This window comes from Anarrhichthys ocellatus, unplaced genomic scaffold, assembly GCF_004355925.1.
Source record: "Anarrhichthys ocellatus isolate YVR2014 unplaced genomic scaffold, GSC_Weel_1.0 scaffold26, whole genome shotgun sequence".
In the NCBI taxonomy this organism is placed as follows: domain Eukaryota; kingdom Metazoa; phylum Chordata; class Actinopteri; order Perciformes; family Anarhichadidae; genus Anarrhichthys; species Anarrhichthys ocellatus.
The window spans coordinates 3,074,280-3,094,327 of NW_022280056.1; the positions used below are offsets into that span (position 1 = coordinate 3,074,280).

Sequence of the window (20,048 nt, forward strand, 5' to 3'; positions counted from 1 at the left end):
CCCCCCCCCCCCCCCCCCCCCCCACTCAAAGGAAAACAACAGTACAACAATACAATCATATTCTATTTGTAAACAGGTAGAAGCCACTTGACTTGTTGCATCTTCGGACACAATTAGGATCAAGGCAATGAAATGTGGACGACTTTTGCACTGTTAAAATATTATCTTCAACCAAAACAAACAGCTTTTATGTTTAAGTTTTTCTTCTTTCCTTTTTTCAAAACACCTTTTGTGGCAATGAGAGCAATAAAAAAAAAAAAAAGCAAGTAATATTTCGCATTTGTGTTGTACTTAATGAAACATTTAAAACATTGTGTGAGACACGGGGAGAAAGAAAAGAAAAGCGCCTCTCAGTCGGCCGTGTGAGAGGCTACAGTATGCATAGATACAGAGTCGCCTTTCTCTTGGTTTAAGTCTGACCGTCTCACACTCGCACAACAAACACTCCCCACGTGTGATCCTTACATCAGTGGAGTGGAGGAAGAGGAGGAGAGAGGGCGCGTTGGGTTTTCCGTCCTCCACCCCCCCCCCCCTCCTCAAAGACAGCATATTGAAAGCAGTGTGTTGAGCTTCTCCAGCTTAAAGCAGTTATTTGGCAGAGAAAATAAAACTTACAGACCTATACATAGTTTTCAGTGCTAGAAGTTGGATTTTCCTTTCCTACAAGGAGTAGTAGTTTTTTTTTTAATTCACCTACACGGGGGGGAAAACTGGCTTGATTTCCTGAGAACCATTGCTGGTTATTTAGCAGACAAAGAGGAATAGTTCAAATAACCAACGCCATGGCCAAAAACACTGATCCGAATTCCCAGAGTTACAAAGCATCGTCTTCATCCTCAATAAGAGTTTACATTTTTGTAGTTTTTCTATTTCTTTTATACTTTTTTATTAAAAAGGTTTTTGTTTTTTTTAGTTTTTTTTATTGAGTATTTTCTATTTTTATTCTATCTTCTCTTTAAAATGAAGAATGAACACACATTCCGCCTCCTAAGTCTTGTAAACAAGAGGTTGCAGTGTGGCACCTCCAAACATTGAAAGCCTATTCTGAAAGTGCTGTTTCCCCCCTGCCCACTAGGGGGCTAGTGGGAGGGCTTGCTAGATAGACCCCGCCCCCTACCCTGGGGTGGGCGGGGCTTGCTAGTCCCAGCTGCGGCTACAGTCCTTTGCACTGCAGAGCTCAACGTTCTTTAGTTTTGAAACAAAATTGGTGCAATACTTTTTAATGTCACTTTTTCTATCACCAGATAATCCTCCAAAGTCAGCTTTTATTCTTCGTTAACTATCTGTTGATCTTGAACTCCACGACAACGCAGTAAGGTAGGCGTGCCAAGGCAGAGAGGAGCGCACACACACTCATCCACGCACGCAGTCTCACACACACAAAGCACTTCCACGCACATACGTGCATGTGCACGCGCATACACACATACGGTAAGGACCTCAATGAGTAAACAGCTACACTGGAAAAACTGGCTGCTCCCTCTATATTGCAGATTATATATACTGAGAAAAAACCACATTCAGTGCAAAGTTAAAAAAGCTCATACTCCAACATTGTCAGCAAACAAATGCAAAAAAACCAAAAAGAAAACGTTAAAAATGAAAAGAATTGGAATTCAAATAAACATGACGAATGAAACAAAAAAAAAATATATATATATAATAATGAGCTCGATTGAAGCTTTTTTCGGTCTGAAAGAGCACTACCTGGAAGCAAATATCCATCCGTTCACATTATAGAATTGGCCTGCATGATTCAAGTATTCCGACTGATATGTTTTTGGGCTAAAACAAAGTGGACATATGTGCAGAGAGAGAAACGTAACTTGTTTTCCACAGGGCGACCCCGTTTGTTGTACATCTTGTAAGTGAGAAAGAGTCCGACTAGTGCCATTGCGTTTTTTTTTTTTAAACTTTGTTTTCTTTTTTCATTTTCTTCTGCTGATTATTGATAATTCTCTACTGACCCTTCCTCGAGCCTGTTTGATTGGCAGGCGGTTCACATGGAGTCCCCGCCGCCCGTCAGGTGCTCCACCGGGAGGAAGGAGCTGATTGGAGAAGGGCTGCTGATCCTCCCCGCCTCAGTGCCACTGGGGTTCCCCCACAGGCTACTGGAATAGTTGGGCCCGCCCCAGAGGGAGGAGCTGTGGAGATCGCTGCTGTTCCACTGGTTGGGTTCAGGAGCGCGGCTGGGAAAGCTGTGGGACTGATCCATTCTGCTCTGAGAGGAGCCAACGGTCTGCCAGCTGGAGGAGGGAGTGGCCAATGACTGCCCTTGTGCAAAGAAACGGTTGATTTCCTCCTCGCTGGCAAACTCGGCCAGAATAGTAGTGTTCCCCAAAACACACCTGCAGAGAGACAACAGGTGAGATACACAGCGTGCGTTAGAACATCTAGTGGCTGAGACGTGTTCACATGCACTGTAGTAACCTGGTTAAAGTTAGTCTGTTTATATGCAGTAGGTCAATAATTCAATTCCTCCCACAACCCCGACCTTATTCTGGGAGCATTACTTATCAAAATAAACTTTTAAAGTGGTGCAATATGCTGCTACCTGTTTATATTAATGTATTTGTGCATGTCAGAGGATCAGTGAGAGGTTTTATTGAATAGAAAACTGACATATTTAGACTTATAGAGGTAACTTTTGAGAAAGAATTATTTAAAATAACGTGTCATGATTCCTCTGCTGTGCAGTCGCAGCGATATTCTCCCTTTATTAAGCGTTAACTTGCAAGAAATTTAAGAAATGAACTTGCCTGTAATAGCCAACTGTAGCACGGTTACCTTAGTGCATCTAAATGCACTGAATGTATCAGGAAGTGAGATTACGTGTGTGTGTGTGTGTGTGTGTGTGTGTGTGTGTGTGTGTGTGTGTGTGTGGTCCTTACATGTGCAGGCTCTTCTGGGCCTTTGCGGCCTCATCCTTGGAGCTGTAGCATACCACGGCGTTACCGTGCGGCAGGTTGAGGTGGAATGTGATCAGAGGGCCGTGCTGCATGCACAAGGTCCTCAGGGTAGAGCCGTCAATCTGTGAGGCAAACAGAACACACACACACACACACACACACACACACACACACACACACACACACACACACACACACACACACACACACACACACAAACGAAGCATGAAACTCTCCCGTTTCAATCACGAGTCCAAAACATTAACAGAACCCTGTCAGAAAATACAGGTTCTTTTTTCAAAGAAGGATTAAAGAATAAATTGAAATGATAAAATAAGAGTGGAACAACACCTCCAGATCAAATGACTCATCCCACTTTGCAACTCTATACAGAATGACAGAAACAAAATAAACACAAATTAACGGTTACATCTATGTACGTGCGAGTACCTGAGGTGTGAGATTTTTCAGAACAAGCCATTGGCTTCTCCCTGAGCTGCTGCTTTCGCCCCAACTGGAACCTGCCAATACAAGAGGAAGGGTAGCGGTTAGTGTCCGTTACAAATACAACATGTCTTACAGTACTTCATAGAGAATGTATTGTAATGTAATGTATTGTATGTTTGTTTTTAAGAGAGTTATTGACCAAAATGAGTTTCTCACACTGAATAGTTGACAGTGAGTTATTATTTGTGATGCATATTTCTCTTTTCTGCCACACAACCACTTATGTTAAAATAATAATGATAAAAACGTATCCTGGCTGCCGGACATGACTACAGGTAGTTTAGTACATGAGCTCTCACCAGGTGTGTATCTGGACTCAGTGGCGCCCCACCCTCCCAGCCTCAGGGCAGAGCCGTCCCAGCCGGAGGAGGCAGAGCTGGGCTTCTGGCTGGTGAGGCCGGGTGGTGGTCTGGAGGGGGCCGCCACAGAGAGAGCCTTGGGAGGCAGGGGGACCTTCCACAGCTCGTGGGCCAGGGAGGAGTTGGACACAGAACCGCCGCCGGGAGACCACTTTGACTCACTGGTTCTGGCTGCAAGGAGAGACAACAACGTGAACCTTTCTGTCCATTTTCACGCAGCTGCTAGCCGTCTTTGTCATATTATCCAACAGCAAAACTACGAGTCTAAAATCAAACAACGCAGCTTCCTAAAGGCTGAATTACCAACACGTATACAGACGCATACCTGAAGTGCTTTGTGCTGTACTGGTGAGGGAACCGCTGTGGCTGGAGGCACGAATGGATGACCAGGCACTGTTAGAAGGCATCGTGGTGTTCAGTGATGAGGATGGCCCTGAGAAGACAGAGAGGAGGGTTAGTGCCTGTGGAAGCGTTTGACCAAATCTGAATCTAGCATCATTTCACGGATGAAAAGCTGACAACCATAGGTGTGGCTTATTTGAGTTATACAATCTTAGTAAGCGCTAGTGATAAATCATATCTCTATTAAGCGTTTAATGAGGCTCACAAAAAGACCACTTCATGGCTTCTTTCTATGAGAAACCATCTTTGAATGTGGCCTACGATTGATCAAATCTGCCGCTGACAGCTGTCTTTAAAACCAGTAAAACAGACAGTTGTTGGCTTAAAACTAAGCAGATACTTCCTAAAACTTTAACACGTAGTTCATTGCTAATGAAAGAAAAAAAAAAAAAAAGACAGAAAAAAAATGTAAAATGGACCTCTATCAAAAATGAACCCTAGTTTGCGTTTGTGTGTGTGAGACCAACCGTTGTTCCTGTCCCTGAGGTGGTCTGTGTCACGGACGGTGTTGATGGAGAGGGAGTTGATGACACTGCCGGGGGTCATATAAGGGTCGGTCTCAGGGTCAATGTTGGGGTAACCTTTCCAGGGCTCCCCGGGCCGGAACTCTGCAGACACACACACAGACGGGGATTAGCAGTTTTTAACGCAAACATTTTGTGTTAGTTTGTTTTGTGCTCGTGAAAGCTTGCGCACCTGGAGGCCAGGTGACAGTGTTTCCATGGGGCAGGGGGGAGTTGGCACGGGGCGGCCAGCCATCGCCCACCGAGCCCATTGATTGGCCGGGAGGACTCAGGGGAGACGGGCCAGGAGACAGGAAGTCATAGAAGGGAGAGTCCTCCAGACGCAGCCCAGACGACATAGCACCTGCACGCAGAGAAACATTAGGACGCAATCGACTAAAACTCGTCTGTTTGACTTTACATCATGGAGCCATCAGAGCATTACACAATCTAATTGTAGCTCTTCTGTACCAGGTTTGCTGTTCTGCTCCAGAGGGTCAGTAGCCCAAAGCTTCTTCAGTCTGGACTGGGGTGGCTCTTTGTAGCTCACAGCTCCACCACCACCACCTATGTCCATGGGTACATTCAGGTTAGAGTTCAAGCCTGACGGAGGAAGAGACAAAACAGCAGGGAGAGAAGAAAGTTAGTCATTTTGAATCTAAACATATGAAGTAATTCAACAGAAATAGTCAAAACTAAAAGGTAATTTACATATTTTAATAGAATGACAAATATCTACACCTCTTTAAAATGTGGGGGAATGTACCGATTTTAAATAGCTAACTTACTTAAAGGGAAGTTGCTGAAGGATCCGAGAGAAGCAGCGTCCTTCTGCATCTCGGGGGTGTTGTGGGACATGTAGTTATCCAGGTACGGTTTGTGGGGCGGGGCCTGTTTCAGCAGGGAGGGGTGCGGCGGCTGCATCATCGATGGAGACGAACCAATAGGACGAGTCTAAGGGCCAGAGGTTAGAGAAACCAATCAACGAGGCAACATCACGGAGACACCTCTGCGTTATTAAATTGTGGGTGTGATGATGCAGGATTCAGATTGAGACACAAACACACACCTGTTCATTCGGCCGTCCCACAGGCATGGGTCTCTGGTTCTGAGCTTTCTGCTGTTGCTGCTGCTGGAAGAGAAGTCGCTGCAGACAGACAAGAAAAGTTTAAAATAAGTTTGCTGATGATTTGGCATCTCTGAGAATAAGTTTGGCGAGACATTTGCTGCATAGTACTGTATACTTTAAATACATTTGTAGACGGTTTGATGGAGTTACATTACGAAAGCCAGTCTGACTGGCTGCAGGGGAACATTATACAAGGCTCACATACAACATGTATGTGCATTGAATGTTTCATCACTCTACCTGTAACTGGTTGATCTGGTTGAGCTGTGACAGCTGGTTGAGCTGGGAGAGTTGGTTGAGCACAGCCACCTGCTGAGGGCCAAACAGAGGGTTCAGACCTCCGTTACCTCCCGGGTACTTCAACAGGGATGGAGGCAGCTGAACACAAACACAATTTGGGTTTTTAGTTTATTATAATGCCATTCACATTGTCCTGTGAATTAGATGTGAAACACAAATCAAACCATGGAGGGAAAAAACCCTCTTACAGGCATGAAAACATAAGCAGTCGATGCAAAAGCATCCGATTGAACATTGTTGGATGAGGGTTTTCTACCTGAGAGGGCAGGATGGGTGGAGGCACTTGGTTACGGAGGTTGGGTTGGGGGGGGACCTGGGACTGGGGGCCGCCTCGGCCCTGTGCTACGCCGCTGCCCATCATAGGGTTTACATTCTAAGCAGGGAAGACACAAACGCACATAATCAAACTTTGTCATTCATAATGTCATGCATAAAGACAGAAACTGTCAATCAAATGTTTGTGGCCAACCAGCAGCCACAAAAATGGTCCGCACCGGTCCACAATAAGGATATTCAATTATGAAACACTTGTCTTTCTCTGTATCCTTCGCTGCATTGTTGTTGCATATTTTTTTAAAGTATGCATATCTCTCTCCAAGATCATTTTGTATATTAGATCTAGATCCTTCCACACTCACCTGCCGAGCGCCCCCGGGACTAGAGTGAGCAGGAGACGGCCCAGAATCAAGACGAGGGACAGGCTGAGCAGAATTGGAAGGGGAAAAGCTCATGCTTTGATTGGAGGAGAGCTCATCAGAAGCTTGGTTATTGTAAGCAGAGGGGGAAACGGACAGCTGCAGAAGCAAGGCCAGGTGCACAGCAGACGGACGGCAAGCACAGAGGGACACAGGAAGCACATCAGCAGCCAGCGAAGTGCAGAGAGAGAAGGAGAGAAGAAGGAAAAGAGTTAATTTTGCAGAAGAAGAAGAGAGGGAGAAGGTGACGCGAGAGTGAGGACAGAGGAAACGACGGGTGGAAGAGTAAAAGAAATGGAACGAGGAGGAGAGAAGTAAGCGATGAGGAGGAAGGGAGTGGAGTTGAAAGAGAAGGTGGCACCAGAGGATTGGAGTCGGAAAGATAGAAACAAAGATGAGTCGAGCAGCTTAAAGTGAAGAAGGAAAGCAACTTCATACAGAACTACGAAAGGGAATGAATCATTATTGCATTATTACATAATTACAATAATGATTTTTATTACCACTAAGCATTCAAGTGTGCATATCTAATTTGGTTTTGTTGCTCATAAGTGAAAGAGCCTCACTAATAATTCATAATGATGAGATACAACATGCAAAAAGCAAGTATCAAATGAAACTTCCCTTTCGACAGTTCAGAAATCAAATGCAGTGTGTTAGAACCACCACTGTGGGGCACAATGGGTCTGAGAGAGCACTACAGACTCCACGCCTCCCTCATGATCACCACAACGGCAGAGAGCGTGCGGGACCAAACCTCTCTCCAGTTGTGTTGTTTTTACACAGCAGAGCTTATATATTACCGGCCCATTTAGTGCCGACGCAGCACAACAACACACCTGCTGTATTCTCAAGAAGGTAAACTTTGATGTTTGTGCATACCTTTTCATAGTAAGGGCTGCGATCCATGGCAGACTCCTTGTGGAGCTGGTGTCGAGACCCAGGGTTCTTCCCCATTGCTCCATTATAGTCGCCCATACTGCCCATGTCCATACGCTTGTCCTGCACCATCCCTGCTCCTGCCTTCATGGAGTCGTCGGGAGAGTCTCTCTGTAAGGGGGAAGTTAAGAAAACGATTAGAGAGACAGAAAAGCATAAATTGCATTAATTCAGTATTAATACATATACAAAAATAGAGAAAACGGGGATGAATCGCATCGCTGCACATGAAGAAAGTTGTTTACAGCCGCAGCTTTAAAATGTACAGGTGCTTCCTGCCACACAACTGTTTAAAGACACTAAAATTAAAGTGAAAGAGGGCAACAGCAAAACTCTGAGGAATGGTACTTACAGAGAAGCTCATGCTGTTGAACTGGTTGATGAAGGGTTTCATCCAGGGTTCCTCCTGTTTGTTGACTGGTTTGTTCATCTAAAAACATAGCAGACCAAATAATTATCAACTGGAGACACTTCAAGCATTAGCAGGGTCACCCTTTTAACCAACTGCCTTTTAAGTGTTTCTGTCGGAGAAAAAAACAACTCCAAACTTAAACCTCTGACGTGGTTCAATGTTGGGTGTTTGGTGAGAGCGGGGATCAATGTTTACCCAAAGACAAGGCGAACAAACCTTGTTGGCGCATTTATGCTTGTAGTTCCAGGCGTTTTGGTCATGAGACCTGTTGTCCTGTTGGCTGTTGCTCCACATGCCGATCTCCACCTCCTCTTCCTGGTCCCAGCTATTGCCCATGGCCGCCTCCTCTCCACCCCATGTCTCCATGGGCTTGGGTCCTGGAGCTACTAAGAAGGTAAGTAGAGAAGAAGAAACTGAATACCAACAAGTGATTGTATACACTTCTAATGCACATTTCATGCACTTACTACAGGGGAATTCTCTCTTGCCACTTTGTTCACGGTCAGCTAGGACTTCTTTTAGTTTTAACATGACCATACTCTTCAGATGCAGGTTTTTTTTGCTTAATATTCATGTTCATGTGTGCACCTACCAGGCTTATGCTGGCCGCTCCATCCAGGCCCAGGTCCAGCAGGCTCTCGGTTATCCCTGCCGGGTTCTTCCCAGGTGGAGCTGGTGTCCATGGGCTTCCCCCAGGCAGACGTCCCATTGTCCACTTTAACGGGCGGAGGGGGGGGAGGTTCCCACGTTGAGGACTCCTTCTGGGGGAAAGACTCACCCCAAGCTGCAGGAAAAGAGGGAGGTACCCATTAGAATGAGGACATACCTTCTGTGGTGTTGTCTTCAACCAATAGTGTTTTGAATTAATTCAATGTATCTTTATTTATATTATCATTATTATATTTAGACTTGAACAAATAGGAAGCTCAAATACACACAGAAAAGGAGAGCATTTCTTTATCAGCAGTCTCCGTTTCTCTACTCTATTCGTTGATGCTGCAGGTTCATGTTGTTTTTCTCTGCTGGAGTCAGAGAACAGAGCCAGGGGAGAGAGCCCTGCTCACGTCCCTGGGGAACCCCGCATCGACTTGCTTATGCAAGTGTTGTTTACTTTAACTCCTGTGGGTTTGTAGATGTGTGCCAATCTGCACTTTCAAAATGCGAGACTCCATGTGTTCAAGTCAATGCGCAAGTATGAGTTCAAAAGGCTCCCATTACAGCCGACTGCCCAGAGCCGCTGCTTTCTCCCTACACAGGAGGCGCTTGGGGAGATGCCAGGGATTCCTCCGCCGTAAAAATAGGACAGATCATCGGGTAGCCTCAGGCTCCAGTGTCCTCATGTGACTGGGCATGCTCACACACACACAAGCACATAACACAAGAGACACGCACACAGAGCCAGACGGACAAACTGGCACATACATGCATGTTACAAGGCAGATGTAAATGTTTGCTGTACACTCTCACACAAAACGGGTGCATTTAAAAACACACGTCAAATTGTAACCCTAGCCTGCATCTATTGATCCGTTTGTGTAGGTGCGTCAGTTGATACAATAAAAGGGGGAGGGGAAACAACGCGTATGTGTGTGTGTGTGTGTGCATGCTTATGTGTGTTTGACAAGTTGTAGATTTTAAGACAATTTTCAGTTTTGTTTTTACAATTCTTTCGTTACACATCTATTGTATTGACCTACTTTTACATTTTTTCTTCTTGCAATCGTTTTTTTTGCACTTCGGTGTCCACACAAATAAAACCACAATCATCTAAAATTAATGAAAACCTCATTACAGTAGCTGGCTGGTCTGCCCCACCCTACCCAGCCGTCCACTTTGCTGCTCCAGTTAGCTCGCTAGGCAGCAACCCTAAATAACAGCAACAATCCCCCCCCCCTCTCAGCCCACTTCCACAGAATAGCTTGTTATGTTTTCCCATCTTACATTGGAACCATTCCTATTACCAAGTCAACAGACATCCTCCTCCACCACTCACGGTCTCTCTCAAACCCAACAAAAGCCAGTGTTTCTGCAGCAGAATTGGCAGGTGAGAGAGAAAGGGAGGGGAAAAAGGCAAATGAGAGAAGAGGAAAAAAAAAAAAAGAAATCGATGCTCTTAGCATTCCAAAGGGATGACTCAACCGGCTTTACAAAAAGCCTTCAACATGGACAGCACCGTGGGGAGATGGGGGAGAACGGCTGTACGCGTTTGTTTTCTCTCCATGCTTCTGTACACATTGTGTATCCTTTTGAACACGTTTGTGAATGCGAATATGCAAACTTTTTGTGTTTGTACTGTGTAAATCCCTTTAAGACCTTATTTCAGCTATTTCTCAAAGAGTGTGGGCGGGACTTGAAGCTTTTTATCCATTCAAGGCTTACAGACTGAACCAGAAGCTCATTGTGCCACTTTAAATACTGGCTCATGTCCGAGCATTTTCAATATCAAACTGTACAAAAATAATGAATTGAACTGCATGTTAATCCACGCAAAGTCTACATGTTGTCAGAACTGTGCATTAGAAAATCTGCAGAACTCAGGAATCGACAGACACACTTTCATTCAAGAGTGTAACAATCAAAGTATCCCTGCAGGCTAAAACCTACTGCACATGTAAATAATGACAAGACCTGTGGTAACCTGGCTGCCACATCTATCGACACTACACTATAAAGGAAGCATCGTAGAGTATTGTCATCTTGTGTTACATGTATGCAAGAGTTAGAGGTGTGTGGGAATGTTCAATATTACTGTTTGAAGCTGTTTAGTGTATACATCATTTATTTAGTCTATGTATACCATAGGTTTCTAATGTACTTTAGAATAAAGAGTGATGATTTGGCTTTCTTTGCCTCTGTCTGAATTATGTGTGCATACATGTTACGTACTAGAACTGCAACTCTTGTCTTGGGCCACTGGCTGCATGGGCTGAGGAGGATGCATGGAGTTGCGTGCCGGGTGGTTCTGGTGATGAGTGGACGGGCCCACAGCCTCCTTGTCTGATTGGCCAGGCCTGTTCCACATGGTGGAAGCCCCAACGCTGTTTTTAGCTGGGAAGAAAGTTTAATTACACGTCGAGAAGCCTGGACTTTCATATGCTTTCGTCACGGTTTTGCACACTCTTTGAAGTGTTTACCAGGTTTTCCAGGTTCTCCCCAAGCTGCTGTGCCATCATCGATCTCATTCCTTCGACGAACAGACTCTGGAGACGCCTCTTCCCACCCAGTTGACACATCCTCCTTCGTACCTACTGCGGGTACGGGGCCCCCCAGCCAGCCTGATGGAAGAACGCAAGTGAGGTATAAATTGTATGTCCTCCGGCTTAACTATCTTAACTCTTCCTATCAGATAGAATTCAGTTTTTGGTGCCATAAAGCATTCCTTATTTAACACCTAAACATAGCCGTGTAACTAATAAAGACTTAAGAAAAGATTCTGATGGGATGAATAATCTTAACAGGTACCTGAGGGCTTGTTAGGGGCTGGATTGCCTCTAGACATGTTGGATTCAGGACCTTTCCCCCACTCGTTAGAGGGCTTGGGATTCGGCTCAGCCCAGTTCTGGGCTCCACGGTTGTTCTTCATTGGCTCGCCCCAGCCCTGGCTGTTACTCTGAGGATTGGGTTTGTGGACCGAGTCGCCCCAGTTGGAGCCTGGGTTCGGGGTGCTCTGGTCCGGGGTATTTGATCCTCCGCTCCCTACCCAGGTGTTGCCGCCGCCGCTGCTGCTGGTGTTGGTTCGGCTTGGCTCGCTCCAACATCCAGAGCCGGACCGGTCGCTGTCGCTCTCCCAGCTGGCACCTTTTTGAGGCTCCCAGTGGTTTTTGCCCCCTGCTCTGGCGCCATCTCCACCATTACCCCAGCGTTCACTGCCATTTCCACCTTTAGAATCCCAGCCCTGCTGAGGTTTGGGCGCATTAGTCCACGTATTGGACCTAAACAAAAACAACGAAGGTGATCAGTGAGGCATAACTACATCTAATAAAAATAGTTCTGCGATGGTATTTTCAGAATTTCTATAAAACACCCAAACATCAATTACCTGTCATCTTTGTTTATGTTATTGCTCCAGGTGTTACTGTTGCTGCCCCTATAGCTGGATCCATCGTTCCAGCTGCTCTGTCCACCTCCTCCACTCGCTGGGGCTTTGTTGTCCCACCCAGAAGACGGCCGCTCTCCCCAGCCAGAACCTCCTGGGCCTGAGCTGCCCGGCCCATTCCCCCAACCTGCGAATACATAAAAGGAAGATCAAGCTTTTGCCTACTTTTGTGTTCTAAAATGGAAATTTGTGCTCTAAATCTTAATATTTTTGTTCACTAGAATATATATTTTTTTCCAGTATCGGACATTAAAGTTCTACCTCCAGAGGTCTGGGAGGGAGCTGCCGGTGTCGCTGTGCCCCATCCGGAGCCTCCGCTGCTATGCTTTCTTTCGTCTCCTCTGGGTGCTTGGAGTCGTTTGTTAGCAGAAGAATTGACATCCCAGGAGGTGTTCTGCCGTACGGGCGTCTGTCCCCATCCAGTGTTGGACAGGACCCTCGGGTCCACGTCGGTCTGGGGAACCGCTGGCACAGCTGGTACTGCTGTTGCAGGACTGATAACTTTTCTGCGATTTCCTCCTTTTGGCTGGCTGCTGTCTCTGTCTGAGCTGGATCGGCCTCCGGAACTCTCTCCGCTTCCTTCACTTCCTCCAGTGCGACCCCAGCCTCCGGTGACACTCCCCAGGCCATGGCTTCCGCCCCCTCCACCACCTCCTCCTGCTCCTCCTGCTCCTCCTCCTCCTATGCCCATGGCGTCATCCTCCAGGCTCTTCCAGCCATTGTTGGCAGAGCTTCCTTTACGACTTCCAGGATCTAAATGGTTGTTACCGGGAGGTACTGATCCCCAGTCTCCATTTGACGTCTTGTTAGATGTGGAAGAGGACGATGATGACGAGGAAGAGGACGACGTGCTGCTCCCCCAAGGGCGAGGGATCCCTGCTGGAGGGCCCATCGGAGTCTGGCTCCCATTTCCTGGTGTTTGGCCTGCAGGGCCTGGGATTTGATTTGAGCCGATACCCCAGGACATGTTGCTCTGAGGCTGGTTTGGATTACTGGCGGGCCCCTGTTCCCAGCGTGGGGCCCCAGTATTATTGTGGTTATTATTACTCTTGTAAGCAGCAGTGGAGGATATTTTGGGGTTCCCAGCCTGCATTAAGGCAGGGTTTTGGGGGTTCACAGTGTCTGCATTTGGGGTGCCCTTGTCTCCAGGGTAGGTAGTTGCACCCCAAGGTGTACCGAAGGCCCCAGGACCGCCCAGCTCTCCTTGGGGGTGCTGGGGGGCTGATGAGGGGTTTCCATTGGCCAGCGGAACCCCATTCCCTCCTCCAACAGAGCCCCAGGAGCAATCCCCGCTGAGTTGGGGTGAGGCGGTAGAGTTTGGTGGACTAGAGGTCATTGTGGCGTTAGTAGTAGTAGTTGTAGTAGTATTCATCATAATAGTGTTATTTGGTCCATTGGATTCAGTGTTAAGGTTGGTAGGCTCGAGGCCACCATTTCCACTGTTGCTGCTTCCTAACACCTTGCTGCTTGCTGTACCATTATTCGCCTCAGTGTCTTCCATCATACTGCTGTTTGGAGCTGCCATGCCACCCCAGCCCAGTCCGTGGCCCTGTTGGGGAGCTATACCCAGTTTGGAACTCATCCCCTGAGCCTGTGGAGGCCGTTGGCCCTGGGACACTGGGCTTGGATTCTGCGGCCAGGCACCGTGGTTGGCATTTGGGTTTAAAGTGTTTGGATTTAACCCTCCATTGATGCAGGGGGTGCTTCCGCCTGTGGTGATCATGTTGGTGCCCCATACACCACTATTATTGACGGGCTTGTTGTTGTGGTTATTGCTGCCAATACTGCTGGATCCAGCCACAGAGTAGTGGGAGGACCCGGTGATGCTATTTCCATTATTTGCACCGCTGGTGGTTCCCATCCCTCCACCGATTACCTGACGACTGTTGCCGTTGCTGTCTCCATTTACTGAAATGCCGACCATCATGGCAGAAGTCACTATAGAAGAGGAGGGAGAAGAAGCCGTAGAAGACACAGAGGAAGAAGCATTTGCTGACATCATCACCGTTGTCACAGCGGCGAGGTTTTTCTCTGAGCCGATCGAGGAGTTAGAGTCTGCGTCCATGCATTCTGATGCCAACTCTGGGTCTGATCCTGACCCGCAGCCAGAAGAGGAAGACGACGAGGAGCAAGAGAATGAAGAAGAGGAGGGAGGCCAAACGGACGAGTTGGTTGAAGAAGGGTTGTTGGGTTTGTCGGCGCTGCCGTCCACTATGACTTTACTCCAGTTGCTGTTGCCGTCACCGCTGCAGGGTGAGCCAGAGGACCAGGGGGAAGGCTCATACTGCGAGTCCAAGCCAGGATGCTCCAGACCTGGAGAGAGGCAGGTGATAGTGTTGGATTTGAGATTTAAAAGAAAATATAAATATATATATATATATAGTAAATTTTAGAAAAGCCGCATTGATTTACCGAAGGTGCAGTTTTAACGTTGTGAAGAAATTATACGACAGTAAAATGTACTTTAGTAAATAAAACAGATGTGGTTTAAATTCCCTTCATTCACTGTCGCTGTGAGATTTTTCTATTCCGTCCAACCTTCAGCTGCCCAACGGTTGTTGATCAGTGCCAGGCCGAAGCCTGGACACAGCTGCCACCATTTTGTCACCACAGCAGGACTCAAAAGCATGCCAAAGCTATAAACTAGGAGGGCAGGGAGGCAGAGGACGACCATCAGCAGGAGGAAGGATGGAGGGCAATTGAGTGTGAGAAGAGGGAGGAGGATGTGCCGTCAGCCGAAAAGATTCAGACTAGGTTTAAACTTTGATATTTTTCTGAGATCATCCGCACTCAGAGCTGGCGTGTCTCTAACATTAGATACGGAGACCACACTCATTCAGTTTTAAGGGTGAGTGCTTCATCAGCCAGCAATGTTTGTCACTCAATCAGCATTACTGCAGTGGGAGCTCACATTCATTTGCAGTGGTCGTGAATTATTATAGTGTCAATACTAACGCTCAATGAAAGCATTTTAATTTGAAGGCAGTGAAGTAATTAACACGGTCAGCTAATGTGTTCATTACAATACACAGGTGATGGTTGGTGCTTTGAGACATTGCAAAGACAAAGAAGATTTTCTGGAAACATATGAAAGGTGAAGATCTATAAAAACAATTATATTTGACAATCCAGACTTCTTCGTCATCTTCCTTCAATCACAACATCCGCTTATTTCTTTTCCTGTTTTAATCGAGTCCTTCTCTTACTGTCTTTGTTTCACATAAACTTGTGTTTGTCTGCCAAGTCTCCTCACATCTCTAAACCCAATTTCTAACTCACTCTCTCACGTCTCCGTCTCCTCCTCTGGTACGCCGTGAATAAAACGCATCCGTCAAGGTCAGGTGAGACTGGGCGAAGCTAATCCGTCGATCACAAAGCAGAGAGCCAAAGTAGGACATTGGGAGGAAGAATGAAACACGAGAAGAACGGGGAAGGAAGAAGGCAATGTGTAGTCACCTGTTTGATTAGGGGAGTGGCTGACGGAATCCCGAATGGGAGCCATGCCTAGAAACAGAGAGAGAGAGGAAAGACTGTCAAACGGACTCAGAGGAAGTTAGCGATAGAGCCACAGTACAAACACAGTGGGGAGGTGTTAGAAAGAGCTGGGACAGATCGGACATTCAAAGCAAACAGAACGGAAAACAAACGAAAGTACGAAGGGCTTGCAAGTGATGAGCATTAGTGGACAGACCCTGCAAGTTAGTAATTACAACTGCTTATCCAAATTATAATGTAGAGGAATTAAGCAGGATGTAATAAGTTGGAATTCTCAGTGATTTGTCGGAGCTATTGGTGCTTTGTTAGTTTGTATTTCCCTGTTAGCACAACCTGCTTTAAATCCGCATGTTCTAGTTATTTTGATTAATATCGCGGTTAAATAAATTCAGAGAAAACAACACATTTCTACATATTTCAAAAAACCTCAGAAAACTAGAAAGTTTAATTTTTTCTAAGTCAATGATGCACAAAAGCAGCACATTAAAGACGCCATTTAGAGCAGCCAGTACAGAATTTAGAGCCGCTTTATGCAAATCTGTTACTATTCATGACTAGATAAGTTTGTTTCCAAATATTTCCAGGATAGAAGTACAAGCAGAAACTCATCAGAAGCTACGAGCAACAACACACCTACATTCTAACATTTAAATTTCTTGCTTATCCAAGAATATGATGAACAGACGGGAGTGCTTGTGTCGGCTAGTGTCTCTGTGTGTGTGTGTGTGTGTGTGTGTGTGTGTGTGTGTGTGTGTGTGTGCACCTCTGTTATGTTGCATTCTTTTCTTATTTCATAGTTTACCTGTGAGTGCGGTGAAAGGCTGCGGCTCCTGCAGGAGGCCGTCCCCGGGTTGAGCGGAGAAAAAGTGGCCTCTGGTTCCCAGGTCGGCGAAGGGAGGGGGAGGTGGGTATAAGGTCAAAGCTCGGAGGGCGCTGCCTCAAGGGTCCGAAGTGAAGAGGCGGGGCTTGTCAGAGCGGGCAGCAGGCTGTTCGGGCCCTCTTGGCATCGCTGAAGACTGAATGTGTGTGTGTGTGTGTGTGTGTGTGTGTGTACGTGAATATGTGGGGAGGGGGAAGGGGGGGATGTGGTTTAGATTGAGGACTCTGCTTTGACTTGGTATGATCCGGCACTGCAGAGAGAGACGAGAGGAGAGAGAGATGATTAGGTCAACATAGCGTCCGCATGCATTATAAAAACAATCATTTCAAACCACTCGGTCATAACATCCATCACCAGTCCACGGCAATGGATTTAACCCACAGCGAGTGTGTGTCACGCATGACCAAACAATCACACATTCATTTATGATAGAGCAACAACGGGAGGATTTGAAAACTGTTGTTCACTTATTAATAGCCAGATGAATTGTGGTTACAGTTGCCAGTGACCGCCACTTAAACTATACCAATACAATGATGTGAGGGATATATATTAGTTGCATTTTTGACAAAGGGAATGCAGCCTGATCCTCTCTCTGTTGTCCTGTTGATGACTAAGTATTCACATCTCTCCGGTACACTGGAGCAGAGGTCTGCAAGACGAGCCTCATTCAACTCTTCTCCTTCCATTGTGGTCATATGTACGCTTCTGTGTACACTGTATGAAATAGTTACATTGACTATACGTATAAAACATGTGCATTTTATTTACACGTGACTTTACACGCATCTTAGTAGCATGTTTTTTGCGTGCATCAGAGAGTGTGTGCAACAGAGAGCTTAAAGGGATTTGTTTTCGCGTCTGAACTGGAATGTGGGACAAGTATACGAGTCTGCCAGTATAGTCAGAAAGGTAATAGGAAGGATGAGTGACCACCAAGCACACCTTTTCTTCTTGAAGGATGAATGTGTATGGGTTGGACTAGATTAGGGTTATACAACAAGCTTAAAGCTGGCAGCCATAGCAGGCAAAACCTCTCATCTCAAACCAGAGAGTAAAAGAAGTAAAAGGGACAAAGACGGGAAAAGGAAAACTTAAAAACTAAAAGGAGGAAGAAGGCAGAAGCACAGAACACAGAGGACACACACATCCTTCAGTAAAAGTGGACCAGTGCATTTGACAGCAAGTAGTGCGTGTGTGTGTGCTGACCTTTTCCTAGTGCAGGTTAGGAAAGTGTGTGAGCTCTCTCTGCCTGCTGCAGCAGTACACAGGTCTATTTATAAACCTCCAGTTCAAATAGCAACCACTCTGTCCACTGGCCAATATGATAAAAGAACAAACAAACCCATGTGTGGACAATGAGCAACTTTGCCAATGCAATGACACATGAATGTGTTACAACTGTGGAGGGGCCTGTTTATTGAAATAAGAATAACCTTATTGCAAAAAAGACTAAATAATCCTACTACTGAAATTCATGTAGAGCAAAATGTTTCTTTCAGACACGTGAACCAACCACCGATGTTATAAACACTACACACTGAACGAACTCCACCTTCATTTACTCTCAGCTCTCTAAAACGTGGGCACACCGCCCGCATCTCAACATGTACGCTCTGCCAGAAGCCGTTTCTGGAACCAATCAAAAAACAATTATTACAAAATACTCCCCCAAAGAAAGTTGCTCAAAAGTATTATACTTGCTATACTAAGCAAACAGAGCATAAAGAGGTAGAGCATTGCCCTTTTCACTCCGGCAGCCGGAGCACTAAGAAGGGAGGAGGCTCATTCCTGCAAACTGAGTTGTTTACTTTCATGGATCTTGACTCAACCTTCCCACATGGAAAGACATTTGTCAACCCCGAAGCATCTGATTCAAAGAGGCTACCCTCTTCTCCTTATAAGGCAGTGCAAATCAAAATAATGTAGAAAGATGGCCAACACTTCACTTGAGGCGCTGCTCATCATGCACTTAGTCCCTATGGGTTAGTTATGAAGGATTTGGGGATTTTTCTGACCAGTCTTTCAACCTAATATGAAGTAACTGTTGTTTTTGTAAACGCCTAGCCTGCATTGGTTGCCTACATAATATTGTGTGTGTGTGTGTGTGATCAATCAATAAGTCAACAGAACAATATTCACCAACTATTTAGAAAATCAGTGAATTGTTTTCAGTCACGTTTCAAGCCAAGATGCCTCAGGATGTGGTTATTTTCTCTATGTTATATGATCGTAAACTCAAAGTACCTTTAACATGATGTTATTATAAAATAACTATCCGTTATTGTTTATTAGACAGCCTGTTTATTTGTTGAGCTAGTTACAAGCAAGCGAGCTCGTTTGTTTGCATTTTGCAACCCTGTGTTGTAGAACGACAGTAAATAAACCTCGACAACACGCAACGCCATTTTTATTGAATGTGAAATGTTTCACTTCTTAACCGCAGTGAGCACAAGCGTGTTCTTTGCCGCTGCTCAGCACAGAGTACAGTTTGTTCCCCGTTCTCCCGTATCAAAGCAGCTTTCATTAGGCCCCCGGAGTTGGCAGCAGCTCGACTGCTGCTGCTATCACCTTACAGACAGAGAGAGAGGAGGGGGTAGAGGGAATATAAGGACAACACAAACAGAGTGCTGCGGAGGGAGAGAGAGAGAGAGCGAGAGAAAAAACAAGATGTCAAGGTAAGGAGGAGGGAAGAAAGGGGACGGAGAGAGAAGTGGAATGTGAAAAAGGAGGGACAGAAGAAAAAGAGGCTGTCGCTGAGGTTGATGTGAGAGGAATGCAGCTGCAGCTTCCAACATGTATAAAAAGCAAAAAGGTCAACTTCCTAAAGTCGACAGTACATGAAACCAACATGTGCTCAGTTTAACTGAGCAAGAAGCAAAGAATCTGAAGAGGCAAAGTGGAAAAAGATCAATGGAACCGACTAAGAAAGTGTTGCGGCCCCGTTTATTTTACCTCGCCGGTTACATAATCTGACCTGGAGAGAAGGAGTAGAAGAGAGGTGGATCTAAACAAAGCTACATCATGAAAGAGTGATGACAAAACACACACATACAAACACAAAGGCAGAACCGGTGAGAAATAGACATACATTTGAAGATAAATGAGTACTTGAGAACTTTCTATACTGCTCAAACGAAGGTGGGCTGATACAAAAGGGCAAACATTGTTTTTTTTAGCTAAAAATGCACTTTTCACGTCCTGCTGTTGCTAAGAAGTCTATTTGAAGCACGTTGCCGACATATTCTGTCAAATCATTTGCATGCCAGTAAAAGACATCAGTACCTAAGCAACAGACCTCGGTGTGTAAAATGAAAGAGCTGGTAGCAGTCAGAGAGAGAGAGTGGGCGGTTTAAGAGGTATAAAGAGCACGAGCACGCGCACACACACACACACACACACACACACACACACACACACAC

The 20,048-nt window shown here is 45.8% G+C and overlaps 1 protein-coding gene across 5 annotated transcripts in view; it reads right to left on the minus strand.

Annotated features, from left to right (window-relative positions):
• Positions 1 to 1,191: 1,191 nt before the first annotated feature.
• The window catches only part of LOC116391448 (trinucleotide repeat-containing gene 6A protein), a 28,054-nt gene continuing 9,197 nt past the window's right edge, over positions 1,192 to 20,048 (minus strand). The window contains exons 4-27 of one of the 5 annotated variants that reach the window (XM_031862054.1): positions 16,549 to 16,876; positions 15,708 to 15,755; positions 12,513 to 14,564; positions 12,195 to 12,378; positions 11,618 to 12,087; positions 11,290 to 11,430; positions 11,042 to 11,203; positions 8,748 to 8,939; positions 8,372 to 8,538; positions 8,096 to 8,173; positions 7,687 to 7,854; positions 6,748 to 6,903; positions 6,366 to 6,482; positions 6,050 to 6,187; positions 5,750 to 5,827; positions 5,469 to 5,634; positions 5,152 to 5,283; positions 4,874 to 5,044; positions 4,645 to 4,785; positions 4,101 to 4,208; positions 3,716 to 3,946; positions 3,360 to 3,430; positions 2,892 to 3,031; positions 1,192 to 2,348 (exon numbers count right to left, since the gene is read on the minus strand). In XM_031862054.1, coding sequence (XP_031717914.1) covers positions 2,000 to 2,348; positions 2,892 to 3,031; positions 3,360 to 3,430; positions 3,716 to 3,946; positions 4,101 to 4,208; positions 4,645 to 4,785; positions 4,874 to 5,044; positions 5,152 to 5,283; positions 5,469 to 5,634; positions 5,750 to 5,827; positions 6,050 to 6,187; positions 6,366 to 6,482; positions 6,748 to 6,903; positions 7,687 to 7,854; positions 8,096 to 8,173; positions 8,372 to 8,538; positions 8,748 to 8,939; positions 11,042 to 11,203; positions 11,290 to 11,430; positions 11,618 to 12,087; positions 12,195 to 12,378; positions 12,513 to 14,564; positions 15,708 to 15,753 — 5,658 coding nt within the window. In that variant the 5' untranslated portion in view covers positions 15,754 to 15,755; positions 16,549 to 16,876 and the 3' untranslated portion in view covers positions 1,192 to 1,999. Of the gene's footprint in view, positions 2,349 to 2,891; positions 3,032 to 3,359; positions 3,431 to 3,715; positions 3,947 to 4,100; positions 4,209 to 4,644; positions 4,786 to 4,873; positions 5,045 to 5,151; positions 5,284 to 5,468; positions 5,635 to 5,749; positions 5,828 to 6,049; positions 6,188 to 6,365; positions 6,483 to 6,747; positions 6,904 to 7,686; positions 7,855 to 8,095; positions 8,174 to 8,371; positions 8,542 to 8,747; positions 8,940 to 11,041; positions 11,204 to 11,289; positions 11,431 to 11,617; positions 12,088 to 12,194; positions 12,379 to 12,512; positions 14,565 to 15,707; positions 15,756 to 16,548; positions 16,877 to 20,048 lie in introns of all 5 variants that reach the window. The other 4 variants (XM_031862055.1, XM_031862053.1, XM_031862058.1 and 1 more) reach the window with 4 other exon arrangements.